General features: G+C 39.5%; 1 protein-coding gene and 1 long non-coding RNA gene across 11 annotated transcripts in view; one reads left to right on the forward strand and one right to left on the reverse strand.

The window, feature by feature from the left end:
• The window catches only part of MSRB3 (methionine sulfoxide reductase B3), a 164,722-nt gene extending 141,136 nt beyond the window's left edge, over positions 1 to 23,586 (reverse strand). Inside the window, exon 1 of one of the 3 annotated variants that reach the window (XM_044384635.3) lies at positions 23,346 to 23,586. In XM_044384635.3, the coding sequence (XP_044240570.2) occupies positions 23,346 to 23,571 (226 nt within the window). In that variant the 5' untranslated portion in view covers positions 23,572 to 23,586. Of the gene's footprint in view, positions 1 to 22,658; positions 22,738 to 23,345 lie in introns of those variants that run through there. The other 2 variants (XM_026500099.4, XM_048218104.2) reach the window with 2 other exon arrangements.
• LOC113256322 (uncharacterized) overlaps positions 23,432 to 25,204 on the forward strand; it is a 41,101-nt gene continuing 39,328 nt past the window's right edge. For 5 of the 8 annotated variants that reach the window (XR_006409748.3, XR_006409749.3, XR_006409750.3 and 2 more), the window contains exon 1: positions 23,554 to 24,015. This is a non-coding gene — a long non-coding RNA (uncharacterized LOC113256322). Of the gene's footprint in view, positions 24,016 to 25,204 lie in introns of all 8 variants that reach the window. The other 3 variants (XR_008960780.1, XR_008960781.1, XR_007189765.2) reach the window with 3 other exon arrangements.

The raw sequence follows: 25,204 nt of genomic DNA on the forward strand, positions 1-25,204 counted from the left end.
AAACTATCATGGGCCAGCATTTGGGAACTACTAATCTAAATGTCTACTATGAAGTTCTATAAAAATACTGTTCTTATCAGCACAGTGCCTAGTACAGTTATGTTCAACTAATGTTTGTTGAATGTGCAATTAGTCATTTACTTCTTGCAGCCAACAGGCCATTAGCTAGAATTGGGCATCCCTTTTGTTAAGCAAAGATCTGTTTGTATTTGTTATAAGAAACAGCCAGAACTCTGGTTATTAGGAATTCTAAATCAATCTTCCAAGCCATTTAAAGATCACACTTTTAGGAATTTATAAAAGCTACTCAGTTCATCTATATAAGTTCTTGTGGAAAACAATGTATTAAGAGCAGATGAATATGCAAAAATGTAAGATACAGTCTGTGCCATCAAAAAATACACTAGCCTAGATGGAAACATAACACAGGCCCTAAATGCCTTAATTGAGGTAGAAATAAAGTACATGGAATTGCAGGGAAAGAAATATTGCTTCCAACTTTGGGAGAGGGAGTGGCAGGAATATGGGGGTGTTGGGAACCAAAGAAAAGCTGCATAAAGAACTTTAAAAAAAAAAAAAAATATATATATATATATATATATATATATATATATATATCTATCTATCTATATATATCTGGGGTTAGCCATTTTTTAACTTTTGATCTCAAGATCTCTTTACACTCCTAAAAACTATCAAGGACTCAAGATGTCTTTTGTTTATATGGTTATACCTATCAATATTTACTATAGTGACAATTAGAACTGAGTAATTTAAAAATATTTGCTTATTCCATTAAAAACAACAATAAAAATACATATTTTAAATGACATTTTTAGTGAAAAATAACTGTATTATCCAAAACATGAGTTCTTACTTCTGTGAATCTCTTTTATATCTGATTTAACAAAAAAACAACGGGATTCTCATGTCTACTTCGGCATTCAATCTGTTGCCGATAAATTGTTTTGGTTTAACTATATATACAAATAAAATCTTGCCTCACTCAGGTAAGTTCTTAGAAAAGGGAGGAATAGTTTCATAACTTTTTCAGAGAATTGTAGATATTCTTCTTTGAGACTATACCAAAACTCAACAAATGATAGTCTGAAACTATTATCAATAAACTTTTCATACAATTACATTAAAGCTCAATGATCTATCTTGCGTTTTGAATGGATCTTCTAACTTTGCATGATTTTGTTACATCATGCAAAGTTGATTTAAAAAATATTGGTTCACTGGATTATGCAGATCTTTCATAAGTTGACACATTTCATTATCAATATCAAAAATCATATTCATTAATATCACCACCGATCTCATCAGAAGTCTTTTAAGTATTGAGAAGCTGTCAAGCAAGAGCTCACAGAGGTAAACATAAGTTTTCCAAAATTTTGCTTTTTACCTTGCAAGCTCGAATTTACCATTGCCAACAAATACTGACAGGTGTTTTCCTTAAAGTGACAGAATCACTTCAATCATTAAGAAAATGCATGCCAAATATCCTAGTCTAAATAACCACAGTTTGTCTGTTGGTCATTCCATCAAGTAAGATGGTGTTTCAAACAATCACAGAAGAGCTTTGCCTGGAGACAACCACTGTTCTTTGGTATGTAGAAGCCCTTTATAAAAGTGTATTTCCCATTACTTCACACAGAATGTTACAAAGATATGTACTCAAGATCAAGATTTAATAACATTAATATAAATGTTACTACTTCATCAAGGACATTCTTATGTGAAAGTGGCTTCCCCCCCCCGCCACGTGTATGTTAATAAAGAACAGAATGACTACTAATAAAGTTTGTTGCCACTACCTTGATTCATACTAAGACACCAGCAATGTTACCCACTTTTGCTTTTCCAACATCGGTGCAAGCGTCAACACAATGAAAAGGGAAAATAATGTCTTAGTATTGTATGAAAATAGTTTTCACTTTGCAATTCCCTTGAAAGGGTCTCAGAGACTCTAAGGTTCCTCAGCCCACACTTTTTAAGAACTGCTAGTCACATCGCTTTGCACATAGCCAGCACAGTAAATAGTCAATAAACATTTGTGGAATAAATGAACATGAACAGAGAAACACGTGTATAATTTATCCCATACTGTTTAAGAAACAACAAATGATTAGAAAATAGTATTAGTAGTGTCTTTAGACTTTTTACTACTTCTCGAGGTAATTAGTACATTTCCTATCTCATCTAGTCTGTGGACAAATGCAAAATTTTAAATTATTTTATCAAAGGGAAGAGGACAGTGATGACAGATTTCTGAAAGTAACAATCAGAAGGCTACAAATCCAATTTTCTCAGCACCAATCTTTGAAATACACAAAAGTATATGTTCTACTAAGGGACAAGAAAACAAATTCTGAATTAGTGTTATAGCTAGAAAAGGAAAATTAACTTGTTGATAAATTCACTCAACATTTCTGAATCTATATCATGTACATGGTACTATTAATTCATGTAAGTTTTACCAATAAAAACCTGCAAGTAGAATAACCAAAGAATTAGACCTTTTGGAAATGTTTGAGACTAACAGAATTGTATCATTAAATAGATTTAGAACTAGAAAAAAAAAATCTTTGGAGAACACCTAATACATCAATTTTTGAACACGAAGTTACCACCCACCACAGGTAAAATATTATTTACGAGGTGTTTCACAAGTAATTTGTTAAAAATTAAAACTTTAGATGCCCAAGTATGAAAATACGGTTTTTAAGAAAACAACTAGGATGTATTTAGAGTTACCTCTTTAACAATGTCACCCTCATTTTGTTTTCTGACATGAATTCTTGAGTGGGAGAGAGGAGAGTGGAGTTAGAACTCACACCAGGAATGTGCAGCCTAGACCATCTGTTCCTCAAGTCTATAATCACAATCTGCCGTATGACTGTATGTTGCTCATGAAATATCACCCATCATGTGTATCTCAGTGGAAAAAAAGTGGGAGAAACAATGAACTGATCCAAACCTCTTATCTTGTAAACAGCAAAACAGAGATAAAGAGACTTCTCAAAGGTCAGCCAGCTGGAGAAAATACTAGGCTAAAATCCCTCTTGTCTACATACTGCAGGATCCCCATTTTCTTTATTATTCACTTCACATAAAAGGTAGCAAAAGGACATAAAGAACTGACAATGCAAAAGTTACACTGTGTCAATCAGGATACACCAACAGTATAATTAAAATAGGATTATGGACAAAAGTCCATCTTCTGAAAGCTAATAATAACGTTACTAAATGCTATTTTTTTCAGGATTCCTGTTTTGAAAAGCATCTAGTTAAATACAGGGATTTATTCACTCTCACGGTAATATTGTATGATTTCTATCTCCAATATAAAACACAAATCTTTTTCTTCTAAAACGTACATTGATTTCACAGCTCAAAGCTTCTACATTATATATGTGTTTCATCTAAAAATTCTTTAATATTTAAAAAGTGCCAACAACAAGAAAGCAAAACCCACATAAATCATGTTTGATTACCACAAAAAAATGCCTTCAGAATTTTTCAGTAGGACTGTTTCATTTTGTGTTTACACAGTACAGTTTTGTTTTGCTTTTCTAGTACTTGAGTTCAAATTCAAAGTTTCTCACTGACTAGTTGGGTTTCATTTGAAGTTTTGCTCTGAGCTTCAGAAATCTCAGCTGTAAACTTGGAGTTTGTAACAGCTTCCTTGCAAGACTGCTACTAGAGGGGCCCTGGCACGGACATCACCAAAATACTACTACTATTCCTTCCTTAAGTAACATTCTCTACTGATTATTTGTTAATACCCCCCCCAATTGAATTTGCAGAACTGAATGTCACTGTCGCCCCACAACATTTTATACTGTTGACTTTCCTTATTGAAAACATTCTTCATTTGACTTTTTCTATGATACTACACAGTATCGTTTTCTTCCTCCCTTTCCGGAAATCACTTCTCTACCTCACGCCATTTTGCTTCTGATTTTCAGACTGATTATGCTCCAGAGCTACCCCTTCAGTGCCTTCAGTATTTCTCACAATTGAATCTCTTCCTTACAGGTCTCACCTCCTCTTACAACTTCCGCCATGTAAAGATCTGGCTCCAACACGGAATCCAGCTCTAGTGCTGCATCTTCTAATATCTATTGCATAACATCCAATTTGCATTTGCACACTGTGTTCTAATTTCCAGGCACTTTCAAACACATGATAATATAGTCTTATATAGCTTATAAGAAAGAATCTTTAGTAGCACTTCAAAATATTATTCAAATATTTTGTATGCATACATCTTACTTGATATTACTATTAATGATAATGACTTTTGAGCACCTGCACCAGGTGATTCTGTGTGTGGTTATATATCACTTAATCCTCCTGTCGACCCTGAGGGAAGTATTCCTATATATTGTAGATTCATGCTATTTGCCCAACATTTCTGGCTCTCTGTTTTTCAGACAAGTTAGGAACACACTTCCTGGCCCCTGTGACTGAGTGAGACCACGACATTAGTTCTGGGCAATAGGTTGTGAATATAAATGATAATGTGTGTCACTTCTAAGCCACAGTACTTAATTGTTGCTGTGAGAATCTCCAGAACTTTCTTTCCCTCTCCAAGAGTGATCAGCAATGTTCTATAATTAGACATTGGCTGTTTTATTAACCATGATCCTGGAGTAAGAAGACATGGGGCAGAGTCCCTCATCTGACAATGAACACGCAGTACAAGCAAGAAATAAACCTTCAGTGTTTTAAGCCATTGGGATTTGGGGATTATGTGTTCCAGCAGAATCTCAGGTTCAGAGAAAAAATTGCTTGAGGTCATAAGGCCAGTAAATGATGGAGTCAGAATTTGAACTGAAGTCTGTGTTAATCTCTTCTACCACATGAAAAATTCCCCAAGGGCAGGGACTTTTGTGGGCTAGACTACTGTCCTTGTTTGGGAAAATAACAGGGTCTGGAAGGATGAGAAGTCCAATGTCAAAGACAACGAGACCACCTCGAAGAGCCCAGAATCTCTCTCATTAGTCATCCCTTCTATTCCTAAATACCCCAAAGAGATTCTGACCTTGGTCAGAAAACATGGTTCTCTTCTCATATTCAGATATTAAAAGCTAGGAGAGACCTACTTCACCTTGGATCATCTGGAGGTAACAAACCCGTCCCAACCCTTCAAGACTAAAGCTTTCATTCAGCTGCAAAACTAACTGAGTAGTTCCCAGTCACAAAATGACTGAAAGCTCCCTGAACATTCACCATATTCAGTGCTGCTTCTCTTACTGAATAAACAAGTCAGTGCCCAGATTCCAGACTTTAGAAATAGAGTGCCCTGATTTTAATCAATCTATGAAAAACTAAGAAGAAAAAACAACCCATTTGCCATGATGCTAGAAAAATGTATATCCTTTCTGGTGGAACAGAGATCACTGAACCTAAGGAGAAAGAACTACAGCAATAGCTCGCTTTTTTGACCTGAAAGTAAATAGTAAGTAAACAATAGCTATAGAATTAACAATATGCACTTTTAAAGACCACCTAGACGCAGAGATTTGGCTGTGGCTTCAGAAGAGAAGGTAAACACTAGTAACATCACATTTAAAAACAAAAAGAAAAGCTATGTAGCTAACAAAATGTACAAAGGGCCAGAAAGAAAGGTAGAGGAAAGGGTAGAGTATCAGGACCCTCATCTTATTAAGTAGTGTTAGGAGATACTAACTAGACTAGAAAATGCTAATTGACTCTTAGAATCCATTCTTTCTTCTTTGTGTTATTAATAGAACCCTCTGAAATTTTAGCTGAATATACAGCTACATTTCTTAGCCTCCCTTGCTGAGACCATGATACTCAGGTTTGGCCAAAGGAACACAAGCCGAGAAAGTTCCAATCACCTCCTCTACAGACAAAATCACTACTTCAGCCATCCTCTTCCTCTGGGAAACGGCAACGGTAGCATCATGCCTGGACCGTGAGATAGAAGTTACTTGAGGGAAAAAACGGACGTAACAGGTCATGAAACAAAGCTACTCCAATCCATCCAACTGTGGGCTATTACCTACCATGGGCTACTGTGGGAGAAAAATAAACGGCAGCTTATGTAAGTTCCTCTCCTTGGAATCTTTGTCACAACTGCTTGGCAGGTAACCTATCAAAAGCTGATGAGCAAGTATTTATTGTTACAAAAGTGAACAACAGGGAAATTTAAAAGTCAATAGAACAGTAAGCAGTAGTAGACAGACTAGAGAAGAAAGAGCAGAGATAGACCCTTACTTTTCATGACTGGATATCATATAAAATAGATGAATCAAGAAGTAGTGCTATAACTATATTGACTAAAATTAGGGAACTACCAGAATGATTTAAAAACATTACTCCAGAAGAGTGAAACAGAGATGGGGAGGGGTGGAGTTGGAGGCGGTTGCTTTTCATCTTAAGTTCCCATGTACCAAGAACCATGTACAGGTTTTTCATAAAAATAAAGCTTATACGTGCAAAAAAGATAGAATGCCTCAAGACAGACCGTTTCATCTAAAGAAAAACTTGCTAATGTGGGCTGACTAAATCCTACGCCTGGGTCTATAAACTACAGTATCTATATCTATCACTACAAGACTATTTTTAATGAGTTGATTATAAGCTCTAAAAATACGTGTCCTTAAATCATGTTTCAAATATTTTAAGTTAGAACTTTGCCACCATTCCAGGAAAACAGAAAGCGTTAGCACTGGAAACTGCAAATAAATATTTGTTCTTGTACCAGAATTTTAGCATTCCTCCCTCCAAGTTTACTTTCCGTTACAGAAAGTAAGAAAACTATGAAATAAAATTCTCATGATGGTATGCATTGTGGCTTGAATCTGATAGAGCAGATAAAGGAAAAGTTTTATGAAAATGGACTCCTTCTGTTACACTGAAAGATAAATCGTAATGGCCTCCATCAACTATCCTTTGATATCATGTTGGCCTTGGGAGAGAAGAGAAGCCATGAATGAGATCATATAGTGAAAGAAATAAAATATTTTGCAAAATGTTCTTTCTACTTTGTCCCTCAGTGGGGTTTTTTTTTTTAAATTAATTTTAGGTGATTAAATCATGTTTTAATAAGAATTTGGGGGGTGCCTGGCTGGCTCGGTTGGTTAAGCATCGCACTCTTGATCTCAGCTCACAGTCATGAGTTCAAGCCCTGCTCTGGGCTCCACGCTGGGTGTGGAGCCTACTTTAAAAAAAGAAGGAAGAGAAGGAGAAGGAGAATTTGGGTATTCCACATGCATCTCAAACTATTCATTTGTTTGTCTCTTTACCAATTTATTATTGGTAAACTCGATTTGTTTCCTTCTTCACTAAATTTATTATTCTTTCTGTATTCCTGATCCTGTTAAATACTACTCCCAGCCACTCAACTTCAAATCTGGGAGTCATCCTCAATCATTTTCTATTTTAACCATTCATATCCAATTGACACTAAGTGCTGTCAGATTTATTTCCAAGATATTGCTCAAATACATCCTTTTCTTTTTATCTTTCATCTAAAATACAGTAATGGCCTCTTACTGGTCTTTCTGCCTCTAACCTGACTTCCCTCACATCCACCCTCCCTACTGCTGCAAAAGTGCTTTGTCCTAGTTCTGACCATGTCAATAACCCTGCTTCGTGTGCTTTCATGTTCATTAGCACCTACAGGGGAAAATTCAACCAATCTCTTCTGGCATTCAAGACTTACCAGGTTCGCTTCTCTTCCTACTTGCATAACTTCAGTCATCAATCCTCCCTAGTATACTATATGCTTCATGAGCTCTCTTGTTCTTTACTTCGTCTCTAGTATCTCACACAGCAAATAACCCTGAGGAGGCATTCAATAAGTATATTTTGAATAAATAAATAAATATTCTGATGATAGCCAACTCTTTATGATTTCCCACACACCTTTTCTACTCTCACCATACCACCCATATATTTTTTAACCTCCAAGACCCAGTTTAAATATCATCTCCTCTGGGAAACTTTCCCTTACAGCTGTTCCCCCACACCCCTCTCCTCATCCCTTCCATTAGAAAATGAATCAATTGTTCTATTATTTCCTACTTCAGTGCCTCTATTATTATATCTACTACTGCATGTTAGAGTTTCAGGTTTATATGTATGCCTCTCCTACAAACTCCTTGAGAATAGTCAGTGATATACACCACTGTAAAATAAAGGCTCAACAAATGTTTTCATCGAACTGAACTCAAATGTCACTTCCTCTGTTTTCCCCCATCTCTGTGCATAATGTCCTAGCTCCCATAGGACTAGAGTCCTATGTTGTATGTAGGCAGTGTAGTATATAGGGAAGAGTCAGGAGTGGGTTCAAATTCTGACTCTATCACTTAGCTCGGCTGATAAATCTTGAGCAAATTAGTTACTCTCTCTGATCCTCAGTTTCCTTACCTACATAATCTATCATATCACTAACTTCATTAAGTGTTGGAAGGATTAAATAAGATAATGTTTTTGAAAGTGATTAGCAGACTTCTGAGTGAATTTTACTCTCCTTACTGAGGAGGAAAAGCAAGAACTACCATGTAGAGATAGATATAGCAAGTGACAGAGAGAGCATGTGTATGTATGTGTGCAGGTGTGTTCACATGTGGCAGGGTTTAATTAGCTTAGTTTTGGACAGGGTTAGAATGAGGCAATTGTCTAGCAGACAATTCAGCTGAGATTAATTTTTCTATTACAGCAATTATGTTTTAGTGACTGCCAAAAAAATCATTATCTTTGACAAACAAAAATTTCAAGTTTTGCAATCAACTGTTTCAGTCAATCATATAGAGTGATCTAGCTTTATGCATGCATGAGGCAAATGTATGAATGTAACAGGAATCTGACAAAGTAAACTTTTGGTCAACTCTAATTTGAACGTCTTGATCAGAGTTAGAAAATATTGTTAAAATTCAACTAAAACTGCCAATATCACGTACATTCAAAGAATAAAACTGTTCTCAGATTTATAACTAATTTTGCATCATGACTCAGAATTATCTACAACATTTGAGGTACTGAAATCCCAGTACTAACCTTGGGACTGATGTTAATTTGCCATTTGTATGCCAATAAATTCTATCGTTCCTAGGTTCTTCTTCTAAACAGAATGCTAGCAACTTTTTATATTTCATAATTACACTATCATTTGCATTTAGGTTATTCTATAAGCATTTTGAAGCCACCTAATTATGCTTTATTGGATTCTTTTTATTAAATGTTGTTTTGGGCTAACATGTTATATAACGCTCTGTAATTCCTTCAGATACCAGGAGAGCTCGGAAACATGCATGCATATATTCTGCATGCAGAGGGAAAAAAACACCTCAAGCATGGACTCTAGCCAAATGATAATCAAATCAAAACACCCTTAAGAATGGTAAAGTTGAGGTATGAAAGGTATGGTGGTAATCACTAAATGCAGTAGATGTTACATAATTAAATGAAAAAGATAAAAATAGTCCTTAAAAGGGAGAACATATAAAAATAACAATTCCACAAGAAGCATGTGGGTCTACGGCCCAACTGTAGTTAACAAAGGCACAGCAGAAAAAAAAAGAAAGAATCCAAAACTCCTCCTGCAGAGAAGAGTCAAATGTTATTTTATCCTGTTTTTTTTTTCAAATTTAATAATTAGATTAGTTTAGGCTCAATGATGTTTTTAAACACTTTTTCAAGGTTACAGAACCTAAAATGTGTCACCCTTTCAAATCCCTATGAAATATAAAAGCAAATAAAACACAGAAACCATATGGCGAAAGATTGAAAACTAAGGGGAAAAGATCATAAAAAGGGGATAAAACAAGAGGACAAGGAATGTTATCAACTATGTCCATGATAACACAAATATAAATGATTTAAATGCACCTACGAAAAAATGACTCTCATACAGAGTTACCGAACAAAGAAACGGTACAGAGGGAATTTTTAGAAAGCGGAGATAAAGAGAGACTGTGCACATGCATACACGTACACTACACACACACACACACAGACAAGGGTGGCAATACAAATAAATACCTTTTAAAAGAGAATATGGGGGAAATGAATGTGCATCCACACTGGAAACTGAAATAGGATAAACCCACTCTGAAATACTTCTGCTAGACAAAGTGCAGAGAGAATGTATTGAGGAAAAGCCCAATCCCAACTCACCTCATGTGCAAACACTGTTCCTGCAAGTTAGTGAAAGAGAATCCAGCAGATTCCTGCCAGGATTCTCAACAGGCGCCAAGGCCAGAGGGCAGGTAGGTCCCAGGTATCAAGAGCTTCATAACTGGCACAGTGTGTCTGGAGCCAAGAGTTAACTCTGGCAAGCACTTCTGGCCCTGGAAGCCACACGAAGCAAGGGTTCTGAGGCAATGCTCACGCCCGGCATACCAAGGATTGGGGAAGCCCTGCCATGGCTAACTTCTGAAAAAGACAGGCAAACATGGAAATCTAGGGGCACTGCCCAGGAAACTCTGAGTGCTATTTCAATCAGAGAAAACAAGTTCAACCCGAGGGCACCGCTTCTCGCTCCAGCCACCTCCAGTGCTGATGCTCCTTTCCCTCTCTACACTGTGGCCACTGGAGTCAGAAAATTAAATTATAGGAAACCTGAACTTTTGTCTTCTTTCCCTCTATCACCCTGAAAGATTAAGAAAAACACACATCAAACTAAGCTTGTAGCCTCTCACTTCCCAAACTGGGCAAGCCCACGGTGCATTCACCCTGTATTCTATTTGACAAACGGGTGCTGGGGACAAAGTGAGAAACAATATGACACGGTCCGCCTCTGTGAAGCTTACATATCAGTGAGAAAGATACTATTAGCAAGTGCAATAAGGATCACAGAGAAGCAAAGGAGGAATGAAGATCCTATGTTACAGGGGAAAGAAGTCTACTTTGGGGGAAGCATAAGAATGCCTTCCTGGAGGTAGTAACATTTAAATTAAGAATAAAAGATAAGACTGTACTGCCCACTTCAAGAATGAAGAAACAAGTATTCCAGACAAAGAAAGCGATAAGCAGTGGCACTGAGATAAGAATGAATGCAGCCTGCTGGCGGTGATGAAAGAAGAGCAGGGCTGGAAGGTGTAGGTGATGAGTACAGGAGGGGAAAGGAGGAGGCTGTCAAGGCACCAGAAGCAAATCTTGGAAGGCGTTATAAGAATATGGAACATCGGGGCGCCTGGGTGGCACAGCGGTTAGGCGTCTGCCTTCGGCTCAGGGCGTGATCCCGGCGTTGTGGGATCGAGCCCCACATCAGGCTCTTCCGCTATGAGCCTGCTTCTTCCTCTCCCACTCCCCCTGCTTGTGTTCCCTCTCTCGCTGGCTGTCTCTATCTCTGTCGAGTAAATAAATAAAAAAATCTTAAAAAAAAAAAAAAGAATATGGAACATCATCCTAAAAAGAAAGGGGAGTAACTGAAAGAGAGTAACATGATCAGATCCAGCTGAAAGGTGGAAGATGGATGGGGGTGGCAGAAGACCTGGAGCAGTGAGATTAATGAGGAAGCCATTGCAGAATTCTAGGCAAAATTTGATGTAGTGCATGAGAATAGGAAAATATTTTAGGAGGACTCCAGTTCTGGCTCAAGCAACTGTGCAAATGGTAATATCATTTACTAAGATAGGGAACAAGAGGGGAGGCTTAAGTTTGGGGGGGGAACCTTTAGTTTTTGGTATGTTGAAGGTGCCTAAGACACTGCCATCCAAGCAGAGATAATACAGAAGCAAGTGATATATGGGACTGTGGCCTGGGAAACAGATCTGGTTTATGGGTAGATTTAGGGGGAGTTAATTTTATACGAATGGAACTGAAGCCATAGGGTAAACCTGATTGCCTCAGAAAATGCATAAAATGAGAAAAGAAAATGTCAGACCCCTGAGGAAACTTAACATTTATCAATGAGATGGAGAAGAAAGAATTCGCAAAAGAGAACAAGAAGGAGCACTGGCCAAAGAAGGGAGAGGTCAAGGAAAGTGTTATCCCAGAATAACAATGATGATGATTAGGACAATAATTAAGGATGTTGTTAGCTAACATCTACTGTGAATGGACTCTGTGGAAGACACTGTGCTCAGTGATCTACATGTATTTTCTCATTTAACAATTGCAACAACCTATGTGGTAAAGAACAATAGTATTGCCGTTCTACAAATGAAGAAAACTAAGGCACAGATAATTTAATTAATTTGTTTAGGATCACATATATAACAATAACAGTGTTACAAATGAATAGAAAAGACTATTTCTAGAAGTGAATGGTCAATGTATCAAATACCCTGAAGACAGGGAACAAATTGAGTTCATTGGGTTTAATGATGTGGACACCATTAATGACTCCAATCAAAGCAGTTTCAGTGGAAGAGCATGGATGGCTCTTCTCATTTTCTTGGACCCTATATCCAATCCATCAGCAATCCATCAGTTCTGCCTTCAGCACTCTGGTCCAAACCATTATCAACTAAACTAGCCCTTAATGGTTTACCTGCTTCCATTTGGCCCCTACAATCCATTCTCCACACAGCAGCCAGACTGATTATTTTAAAATGCAAATCAGATCTTGTCACTGCCTGCTTAAAACCCGCTAATGGCTTCCATCAAGCAGAATAGTATCTAAGCTCCTCATTATGGTCTAAAAGCCCCATATGATCTCACCCCCTTCTTTGCCCTCAACTCTGACCATCCTCCCTCCTTCTCCTACCACAAAATGGTCTTCTCATTCCCTCTACAACAGGCCGTGCTGGTTCCAAACTGAGAATGACAGTCCCTAGTCTCTCCAGGTCATGCTGCATTCCCAGAGATTAGATGAGTTAGTGCTGGACATGCAGCATAGGCTCAACACATATTTTTGGATGGACAGCAGACAGAGACAGCAAGGACATAACTTGTAAAACAACTTGGTCACAGAGGATGATGGCAAGCGGAGTAGGCTTTTTGTTTATTTTACAAGATAAGAGAAATCTGAGCATGTTTAAGTAAAGGATATTACGAGATTATCCAAGACCTTGGAAAAACTTGAAAACATAATAAACTCACAATGTGAACGAAAAAAAATTATTAGGAAATTAATCAATTTAGGAAAAAAGGTTATACAGGAAAGTTACAGTACAAAGGGATTTTACTCTCTATACTGAAGTTTCTTCTGCAATTTGAGGGGTTGGGGAAAATCAGTAGTTTCCAATCACTATCAAGAACTTCTCTTTATTTAATTATTGTCCTTCATGATGGTCCTTGATTACTTTACACTGAAAGGAGGCTCTGATTAGCAATTACGTATGTCTGATTAATGAAATAATTATACCTAACCAATGCAACTCAGTTGGGAAATTCAAAGCTCAGGAAGATTAAGTGATTCATTTAAGGTCACAGAAATATTTTTTTTTAAAAAAGGATGTCATTGTGTATAAATGAAGAAACTGGTCCAAATTAGCACAAGAAATCAATGGAATCAATTCCAAACCATATACCAAAGTAAAAAAACGGAAAGATTTTAGAAGAATAATAAAGAAGATATTCTTTTTCCTTTTAATTGGTGGGGGGAGCAATAATAAATCCCAGAGAATTTTTAAAAACCTGCATGAAAAAGTCATGGTCTAACTGTAAAGCAAATTAACCTGTAGTATGACTTTAAACAATGTGTGCAGGAGAACCAACTTGATGATCACACTGGGATCATTCTTTTTTGAAAGTCACAAAAGCACTTTAATACCTTAAAAAGTGAAATGGGAAAAATACAATTAAAAGAAAAGACTACATAGGAGTCACAATACAATGATTAGGAGCATAAACCCTGTAACCAGATTGCCAAGATTTAAGTCATAGTCATACAAATTACTGAATGCCTTGCACCTCAGTCCTTAATCTCAATATATGGGTTCTTGTGATAAGATGCTACCTCTTTGATTAAGTTGCCATGAGCATTAAATAAGTTAATATATGTGAACAGTACTTAATCCAGCAGCTGGCACAAATGGTAAAAAGACTAGTAACATCTGTATGTGAGTATTTGCTATTATTGCATTATCGCTACCATTACTATTATTATTATTATTATTATTATTCACTACATGGATGGTGAAGCTTAGAAGCAATGGGGAAAAAAACAGATTTGACTCCACAGAAAAACATAAGCACCCTGAAAGATAAATGTGAAAGGAGCAGAAATAAATAAAAAGTAGAAAAACATATAGACGATAAAAGAAATGTTAATCTTTTTAAAAATGAGTTACACACACCAATATGGGTAACACAAATACAAGGCGATGGGGGAAAAAAGCAAGTCACGGAAGTTACACAGCAGATGACACCATTAATACAGAGTTCCAAGTTATGCAAAAGTAAATAATAAAATATGTAGAGATAGATACATCTGCGGAAAAACTTTTAAAAAAAAAGCAAGAGTGCATTAGTTATCATTTGTGTTAAGTGTTCATCACAAAATGCGTGACTGGGTACTCTGAGCAGAGGCGGGTGTGCATGAAGGTCACCAGGCGCCCCTAATAGTCCACTTCTTTTTTTTTTTTTTTAAGATTTTATTTATTTATTTGACAGAGATAGAGACAGCCAGTGAGAGAGGGAACACAAGCAGGGGGAGTGGGAGAGGAAGAAGCAGGCTCATAGCGGAAAAGCCCGATGTGGGGCTTGATCCCAGAACGCCGGGATCATGCCCTGAGCTGAAGGCAGACGCTTAACGACTGCGCTACCCAGGCGCCCCTAATATTCCACTTCTGAAGCTGAGTAGGGATACCTAAATTTTTAAAAATCATTCTTTATGTCTTATATATAGATGTTATATATTCTTTTTGTTCATGTGAAATATTTATTTTTAAAAAAGGGCAAAAACTTAACAATACATTATAAAGGCAAGAGAAGATTTTTTTCCTGTCTAATCAGTAGTTTTTTTTCCTTTAAAGCTCAATGGAGAAGATTTTCTTCTTTAATGATAAGAGCAACTTAACTGGTTTTAAGAATTAAATATATTTCTAGGATGATCAAAAGCAAATGCTACTAGCAGGGTACCCTGATTAAAAGAGCGCCATTCCCATCTCAGATACAGCATCAAGCCCAAATAAGCAATTCTTAGCTATACATTTACATCAACCAACATAGTTTCTAGTGCTTAATGCCATTACTTTGAATGGCATCATTAATATGATGTTTCTAACCTCTAGATAAATCTATCCTCTAAATAAATACTGATCTTTTTTTTAAAGATTTTTTATTTATTTATTCGACAGAGATAGAGACAGCCGGCGAGAGAGGGAGCACAAGCAGGGGGAGTGGGAGAGGAAGAAGCAGGCTCCTAGCGGAGGAGCCTGATGTGGGGCTCGATCCCACAACACCGGGATCACGCCCTGAGCCGAAGGCAGACGCTTAACCGCTGTGCCACCCAGGCGCCCCTAAATACTGGATCTTTAAAAGGGTTATAGAACTTTACTTATGCATCAAATTACTGCGCACATTAGGCTACAAAGTTCAAACATAAGCTCTTAGTCACAGAATAACATTTATACTTAGTTCCACAAAATAGACAACTTGAAGAACCAAACATAACAAGAGAAGACAACTTTGTATAATTTATTAATTATGTCCCTTCCATTAAAAATTATGAAAGCTACTTAGAGACTTGCAGACAACCCAGAGACTATAGAATCTTGAAGTAAAAACAACATCAGGTATTACTCAGTCCAGCTGGTTCAGTTCGCTGATATGAGAACAGGCATAGAGAGTGTAAATGCCTCATGCAGGAACAGGACCAGGAAAACCCAGTCTTTCAATTTGCTATCCAGTGTTCTTTTCATCGCACTACACTGACTCCTTTGCAACATGAACGTATACACAAGGATGCAAATATACTAATGAGTCTGCAATTTTTCCACTGGCTCTGCAACTTGGTAAACATCCCCTACCTTCAACCATGCCCTTCCCAGCTCCCTACAGTGATTAACTAGACGGACGATCCCACATCAGGATACCGGGAAGCAGTACGGTGTATGCACCTCTTCATTCGCGGTTACTGTGCATCCTACCTGGCGGACTGTGTACAGGGAGACATGGCCCTACCTTTCTTTCCTCATACACCAGTAATCTAAAATAAACTATCCACCTGTAATAGTCATCTTACATCTCTCCCAACCCCAGCCACATCCAGATTCTCTGACAACCAAACACAATATAAAGAAGAGAAATGAAAGAACAAACATAAAATTCAGGACTCTCTGATTTATACAAAAGCTGTCCTGATGTTTTTTAAAGACTCTAAATGTAATACAAGCTTATTTTCAGTGTTGCCTTAAATTTAACATACGTACTGAGGGATCAGTTGGTTTTGTTTTGTTTGCAGGGTTTTTTTCCTTTAAAGAAAATAAACCAACCGGAGAAACCATAAAGATTCATTGTGTAATTTATTGTAACAGAAAATAATTACGCCATAACAGAGACTGCTGTAGGTATGTACACACATGCAACTCGCCTACTACATTTCATCCCAAAAACAAGAGTATGGCCCTAAAAATAATGCTCATATACCTGAAAACATAGTTTTTAACAAGTATTCATACACTAACCCCTGAGACTGCTTAACAGCCCAGTCTTAGCATGAAGTACGTTGTCTGGCATAAAACAGGCAACTGGTGTTCCTAGAGGATGTTGAGAAGGAACTTTCTTGTCATTCCAAAATTTCAACCATGGCTCAGATTTTCAAACAAAACTCTCCTCCACATTCTAAAGTGAGATGACAACGAGCCACTGAAAGGTGAGACTGGAACCCCCCTGGAGTATACACAAAGCAAGAAATCAAGCTGTCTATAGACTCCACAAGCCATAATTTCCACATATGTGTACCTTCTGAACGTGCGAATGCTTTTATTTTAAAAAACTCATTTAAAGTTTTTATAGTGGCTTTTTGCTATTATGTATTTTCTCAGTCAACAGCTACTAAAAGCACAACTACTAGCATATGGGAGGGTTCCTTTTTTTAATCAAGTTAGAAATTATTCTTAATACTCCATACTGAACATAAATATGCCATTTCAGACAAATGTTATGAAGTGTGTACTATTCTTAGAAACAGAATCAGGGTACCCCGTTGATCAGGAAGCTAGGCCCTGAGAGCACATTTCCTATACCAGCACCATTTCTCTATTTCACCTCTATTTTACAAACCTCTGCAGTCTAAACAAATAAAGCCCTCTTAATGAACTAAATTCCCTCTGCTTCCTTCAGAAAGACAGGTATCAAGAAATTGTCTTGTGGGGCGCCTGGGTGGCTCAGTTGTTAAGCGTCTGCTCCGCTGGGAGCCTGCTTCTTCCTCTCCCACTCCCCCTGCTTGTGTTCCCTCTCTCACTGGCTGTCTCTCTCTCTGTCAAATAAATAAATAAAATATTTTAAAAAAAGAAAAAGAAATTGTCTTGTGGTTTCCTGATAAACAGCATTCAGCTGGGTTACACGGTCACACAAATGCCAGGTAACAATGCTGTTCCAGGCTACCATGGCCCAGAGTCACAGATCAAGGTGTGGTGGCCTAGGTGGCCAACTCAAGTGTTCGAGAACCTTACAGGAAATGCTTGAAGAGGTAAGAAAAACAAGGCATTCCATAAGAAAGAGGCAGGGATATGATTTATTATAAATTTTTAATTATAGATTAGGACATCGTCAACAATTGTTTTGTGGATACGAACTTGACCATGGCAATAAAAAGTACCCATAGAGGACCAGGAAAAAGACAAAGAGAAAAAAAGCTAACGAGCACTTCATCTGGTGGGAATCACATTGGCTTCACATTCTTGGGGAAGGTAAAGGGAGGAATGAGGAGGAGACAATAAAATGTGTGATCAAAGCTAAATGAACCACTTGCAAGAAGCTCAGAGTACAGAGAAAAGCAAGGTTTTGTGATGAGGAAGACATTTAAGGTGTTAGTCCTTTATCTTACGAAAGATAAGCCACGGAAGAGGTTAAGACGGGAAGTAGCAGCAATGATTCCGCAGTTTGGGAAGGTCTTTCTGGCTGCAGGATCCTTTGCTCAAGGCTTCCCACGTACTATTCATGGAGTGAGTCATGTGGATTCCCCTAAAGAAGGAACACTCATGGACAGAAGGCCATATACTGACGGGGCATCGCTTAAAGCCAGAAGAAGCTGCATGTTCTTGGTGATGATGTTTTTCCTGTGCCCTTCCTCTTCTCCAGTCAACAAATATTTTCTTTTCCCCTTTATTTTTAGTCTTCCTTACTCATACATGTTTTATCTCCAGCCCCGATCTCTCCAAGTCACAGCGTCACATTTCTGACTCAGTTACACATCTATCGCCACATGAATGTTCTACCAGCACCTCAAATGCAGAACTAAAACCAAACTCATTTTTTACCCCCACCCACAAACCTGCTGAGTGCACATTCTCACAATCGCCCCAAGCTTAACATCTTCCCATTATCTTTTAGTCATTCCTCTCTTTCCCCATCTCCAATTAATTGTCCGGTCTACCTCACCAACATTTCTTGAATCCCATCACCACGCCCCTAGCTCAGGTCTTCATTCCCTAAGAAAATCTCCTATAACCTTTCTTTATTAATCCAATGGTTTCTTTCCTGATTCAAGTCATCCTCTGAATTATTAGATAATGTATCTTATAATCCTACTCTGATTTTGAGGACTCAAAAAACTTCAATCTCATAGCTTGCTTACTAACGCAGTCCAAATTTTCTAGCCTAGTATTAAAAACCCTCCTTTGTTCTAGGCCAAACCTAACTTTCAGTTTTTATACTTTATCTTCCCACTATTCCCCTTCATATATGCTCCAATGTTTTCTTATGCCTGTCCTCTCTAATCTGGTAAATATTGGGTGTTCAATACAAGTCGATTTCCTTCCACATCAGTTTGCTATACTCTCCTTCCCCACCCAATTCAGTTTGCAGGAAAAGAGCCTATTGTTCTGTATATTTGATCATCACATAGGAAATTAGAATATTCATGGAAAAGCCTGTAACATCTAAAAAACCAACAAGGACTGAGAAAGAAGAGCAATATGACTGAGCTTCGACATCTGCAGAAGGTAGTGACGAGCAGGATCCCATACACGCTTCTGAACATTTGAAAAAGCTGGAATCATTATGCCTGGGATGATGAGTGCTAACAGTTTATCTGAATTCTTCTGGATGATTCACTGGTCTAACAGAACCTATAGTTTAGGGAAGAAGATAGTACTTACGGATTGGATCATGTGAGATGGTAAAATGAGGCCGCAGTCAAGGTACACAATGTCTTGGAAACACAAGGAAATGACAAATTCTAAGAGGTGAAGAAAGCTTTGCAAAAGACCATGAGATGGAGGCCTGAAGGACAGGTTAGGAGAGAAAAACAATCCAGGTGGTGGAAGCAGTGTAAAGGAAAGGGACAAATGGAAAATGCTAGACAGAGGTGAGAAACAGGAAAATACCTAAAGAACTCCCTCAACGATTCCTATTTTGAATGTCTCTAATTATCACTTAAATAGTTTTAATGAATTCACCCTTAAGAGCTATCTGAGCCCAGCATTTTAATTCAGTAAATTCCTGAAAATATGCAGACGATTATCTGCAGGATGGATCAGCCGTTATTAAACAAGATTTTCAAAAAGTCAGGTGGATCCCAGGCTACTTTGTGATTCCTAAATGCAGTGCTACCCTCCACCTACTCCCCAAAGGCTCCTCTTCGGCATTGCTGCCTCAGTATCCCTCAGGATCCCACTGAAGGTGGCATGCTCTTTCCCACACACACCGAAATCAAGGGAAAATTATACCTTTTAAGGACTAATAATCCCATAATACAAAATGTAAAAATGAAAAATCAAATCACATAAATGTCTGCAGTACACACTACAAAGAACTTTAGAATTAGAAGAGACCTTAGGGAAAATCTTTATCAAGACCCAAACTGTGTCTATCAGGTTCTTTCTCTCAGGAATTCAGAATCAAGCCTCAAAGATTAGTCCTTCCCTGTGAACCGAGGGGCACGTAAATACTCAGGAGCTGCTGGGCATTCATATTCAACAATGAACACAGGAAAGCAGAAAAAAAATTGGTCAGCAAGGAAAGGACAATGAAGCAAAGAAAGGCAAAGAGGAGAGACAGGGAAAGTTCCAGGGTTTCCAGTCTCCGGTCCCTAATATGGTCTGTCTGCATTTAGCTTCCATCAAATTCCTTTCTTTCGTTTTCCTAAAACCAGTTCAAGTTCGTTTCTGTTACTTGCAACAGAAGCTTAACCAAATCCTCCATGAAGTCAGTTGGTTGATTTATTACTGGCCTACCTTTCCTATAATTTCTTTTCCCTTTCTTTGCATTTCCTTAAAAGCCATAAAGATGACTTTGGCATGCTATAGAGAAAATATGTGAACACGGACCGTGCTGACCATTTTAAAAGAAAAACTGCCTGTGCCCAGAAAGGAGAAAATATGCGAATATTCAAAGTAAAGCCTTGAGATATCTGTATGGCAATCGCAAAGGCTAACAAACGGCAAATTAAATAGCGATCTGATTATCCTATCCAAACTCAATTTAATTCTGAATAAACCAGATGGGCAGATCCAAGTATGATCAATAGGGCATTTTGTAGGAATGTAGGGCATTTCATCTGGAATGCCCCCAAACAGCCACAGCCTCCCAACCACAGAAAGATTTGGGTGCTCTACAGTGGTATCCCTAATCCAGACACAAATTCCAAAACTGAATACCAAACCATTTTAGGGCCTGGGCTTAACTGCCCCAAACAGCAGTTAGACATTTACCCTATGACATAACCAGCACTTCCTGCTATCAGATGAGGGGAAGAGAAAGTAACAGAAGCTTAATATCATGGAACTCTGTCAACGTGTGTGTATCTGTGTGCGTGTGCCAGATATCAAGATGTTCCACAAGCTGGATCCACACTAATCAGATCTGGCCACAAGCAGACCAGTTTAACATGTATAGCAAGTCAGAGTTGACAATCAGAAGTTTGAATCAACGTAGGGTGGGTAGCTCTGCAGGATTATATCAACAAAAACAATATTACAGCATCCTGGAGTTCGAAGGGACATGGAGTCTATGTCCAACTTCATCACTTTACAGAGAAGGAAGCTAAACATCTGAACCAAATTCATCAACCAAATCCCCAACTATAATACGTAACACAGGCAAGATAAAATCAAAGAACTGTAACCAGATAATAGAACCAAAAAAGCATTATTTCCTAAAGTTCCTCTTTAATGGCTGAAATTTCATTTTTAACTTAAAAAGGATAAATGTATTAGAAAATGTAGGAAAAAATCTATGAAACTACCGTAAGGTTCCTTTTTGGGACATTCTTGTTACTTGAGTTTAGCAAAATAGTGAAGATTTCTTACGTAATGTGTTAACATTTTAGTTAAGATATTAGAACAAGCACCTTTAAAAACCAAAAAACTGTGAGTTGATTCAAAACATAAATGATGCTGTATGCTTGCAACCTTGGCAGATAGGCAGTTTAGGCACTGTGACAAAATTCTATATGGCAGAGAACTACGTATTTTAATATAAAAAAATTCCAGAGGTTCACATAAGGCCCTAATAAAAGTCTTCAGAAATTAGACTTATATGTCAGCTAGGACCAAAATTAAAAGAATGAATGTTTAAATTATCCAAATATAAACTTGGTGTTCAAAATTGCTGGCAAGGGGCCGCAGTACAGTGGATTTTGGTCTTCAAGGGCTGCTTTACCACAAGTATTAGGTAAGTCAACACATCACTGAGGAAAAAAAATATGTATATATTCCCTGGCAGTACAATCCACTCTTTATTGCAGCACAGTATTTTCTAGAAGACCAATAATAAAATATGCAGTTAGAACCTCTGTATTTCTCAAGAAGTACTATTAAAGTACTATTAAAGATACTCCTAAAATATGAATCCATAAAAAAACCTGAAAAACAGTTCTAGTCAGAAGCAAACATGAAATTGATATCATTACTTAAATTAATATTTATAAACTGCACATTTACTAAGTTAAACATTTTTAAAATCTCCCATTAATCTAAATTGGCAATTTTATGTTACATGCCTCCTGAAGATTTTTTTTATAGACCAACTATCTTTTAAAATCTGTTTTGCCACCAATGCTGCAAACGGAAATATGAAGAGACAGACCAGAGAGTTCTGAATATAATCTATGCTTAACAGAATCAGCTTTCAACTAATTTATAAGTCCTAATTGCGAGCCACATCTTATGTTGACAGTTCAGTCTACTAGTGGCAAAAACAAAAACAAACTAAAATTTCCTAATCTCAACTGAGGAAGTATAATTTTCGTTCTTCCATTCCAGAAAAAAATTAAGAACTGAGAAGCTCTGATGATTAGTAAGTTAGATACTCATCACAAATGTCAAAGTTCATGCAATTTCACATTTACCTTAAACTCTACATTTGTAATTTCAAATAATTACTTTTTATTATAACCTTATTAAAAAATCTTCACTGATATTTTCCACATGATTTAAAGAAAGTGATCTTTAAAACTCATCCTCTTAAGACTTCAGAATTACCATAATTATAGTCCTAAACCAAGGAAGGCAGGAGTGGTACCTTCCGTTCACATAGTTTGACTTTAAATAGTCCAGTGTAAAACTTAAAAAACAGACACGGGTGCTTTTTTTCGCTCAAAGACAAAACAAAACTGGTACCTGGCAAACTCGGGGTTTTGTTCGGTTTTGGCCTATTAAATACCAGCGGGGCCCGCGGGAGCCTGAGCCTCAGCCCCCCGCGCGGGCGACGCGGCGGACGCGCGACCGTGCGCCCCTGGGTGCCCCCGGCTCGCCGCCCGCCGCTCCCGGCGCTGCCCCCGGCGCCGCCCGAAGCCCCGGCGCCCCACGCCCCTCCCGGACGCGCGGCTGGAGGCGCGGGCCTGGCCGGCGCATTCCCACGCACCCCGGCCCGTTATCCGAGCGGGCACTTCGGCGGGGCCCCCGCTGCTGGTCCCGCGCCCTCCCGAAGCCGGCGCGGCGGCCCTCCCCCGCCTCCTGCGGGCTGCCCCGCCAAGCCCCTCCCCGGGGCCCCGCGTCGGGCGAGAGCGTCCCTCCGGCTCAGGTTCGCTCCGGGGACGGGATAAGGTGTCAGCAAGGCGGCCAGACGCCTCCCGTAGGCGGGGGCGAAGCCAGCCTGACCTCCTTCCGTCCGCCCCCCACCGCCCGCGCGGGACGCTCCCCTTCAGCGCCCCTCCCCGGCTCGGGAAAGGGGGCGTCCCCGCAGGAGGCTGAAGGGGGCGCAGCCGGCGCTCAGAGGGGATCCGGGGTCTGGGTCACACCTCAACTCGGCAGGGTTGGGGTTTGAGAGGGGAGGGGAGGCGAGGCGGGGAGGGAGCCCAAACTTACCTGACTGCGCGGCTCCCCGCGCCACGGCCGTGGCCAGCCAGAGGCAGAGGCAGAGCGAGAGGGGGCGCGGGAGGGTCCGCCGCGGGCTCATGGAAGGGTTAGGGAGCCGCCGCCGCCGCCGTCCGAGCCTCCCTCCCTCCCTCCCAGGCTCCGGGCGACGGACGGGGCGGCGGGAGGCATGACGGGAAATTCCTGGGCACGGGCAGCCGAGTCCAAATATGAGCATGGGAGACGAGCGAGGGAGGACCGCGGAGCGCGCCCGCCGCGGACGGGGCCCGCTGCCCGGCCTCGGCGGCCGCCAACTCCCTCCTCCTCCGAATCCCTTTGCTGCACAGCCGCCGCGAGGCTGCGGGCCGCGAGCGCGAGCAGGTGGGATCTCTCTGCCAGGGAGCATCCCTGTCCAGGGCTGAGGCCCAAGAGCAGAGCCGACCCACCCAGGTCCCACCTGAGACCCCTGACCGGGGTAGAAAAGAGAGAAACCACCACCAGGAGCCCGGAGACGGCGAGCCAAGGACCCGAGAGAAGATGCCTAAGGGGTTTAGAGAGACTCCCGCGCTGCCCCTAACCACTTGAGAGCTTTGCTCGTGAGAGGATACAAAGATCTGGCAAATACTTCTGTTAAGTGTGGGAGGGTGAGGCTGGAGCGGCGCCGCCAGTTCTGCACATTCAGGTGAGCTACCCAATACACAACAAACAGGCATTAGAAGACACAAAACCACCCTCCTGCGTTCCAGGGGTTTGAGGCAGGCTGCGTGACAACGGTTTTCCTAATAGTTAAGTGCTGATGTTGAGACCAGTTGTCCTTTCCACCACCAACCTCTGTTCCTCCCCTTACACTAGTTTTGTATTTGTTGTAGCTTGTCTAAAAGGCAAGGTTGAAATTTATTCAAAAGGTGCTACCGCTGATGGCCAAAATGTCAGTCCCAGATGTTTAATTACAGGCCCAAGCCACTAGTTCCTTGCCTTTTCTTTGGCACTGATAACTCCTCCAGTAATCAAGTCCAAATGACCCTTAGCTTTTCAAGACAACGTAATTACGTCTTCATTACTATAATTTATTATTTTTTTATTCACACTAACACGACAGGCCCTGGAGATGCAAAATGTTATATAATTACTTAGGAACATTTTAAGATGCTACAAAAATGATTTATTGATGCAAAATTCTTAAGGGGTAAATGCCAAACAGATTTAGAGCATGGATTATTCTAATATGAACTAAAGTGTGGTGATTTGTACATCACACTACTTGTTTGAAAATGCTGATTTGAAAATCAGAAACTTCAAAACAGATTTAATTCTAGCAAATTATTAAGGCCCATATGCCAAAAGCCACTCCATTTGCAAGTAGCTCCCCTTAAATCATCTGGTACTGAGAAACACCACAACCCATGAATTACTCCTGGCAACTGGGCAGATTTCACCCTTAACATACTAGCAGTGATAATGGGGCTAAGGGCAGATGACCTAAGTAAACTAAGGGTAAGTAAACTGTAATACAGTAAATAAGGGATTTAAAAGACACATGGTGTGGGGCGCCTGGGTGGCGCAGTCGGTAAGTGTCTGCCTTCGGCTCAGAGTATGATCCCAGCGTTCTCGGATCGAGCCCCTCCTCTGTTGGGAGCCTGCTTCTTCCTCTCCCACTCCCCCTGCTTGTGTTCCCTCTCTCGCTGGCTGTCTCTCTCTGTCAAATAAATAAATAAAATCTTAAAAAAAAAAAAAGACACATGGTATTATTCAATTTAGGTACCTAGAAGCTGGGCAGTGGGAGGGGAATACTCAGGAAAACAATTGAATATTCACTCCCTTTTCTCTTTTTTTGTATATTTAACTGGGTATTACATAATCATCTGTTTTTC

Source organism: Ursus arctos, unplaced genomic scaffold (assembly GCF_023065955.2).
Source record: "Ursus arctos isolate Adak ecotype North America unplaced genomic scaffold, UrsArc2.0 scaffold_21, whole genome shotgun sequence".
In the NCBI taxonomy this organism is placed as follows: Eukaryota; Metazoa; Chordata; class Mammalia; order Carnivora; family Ursidae; genus Ursus; species Ursus arctos.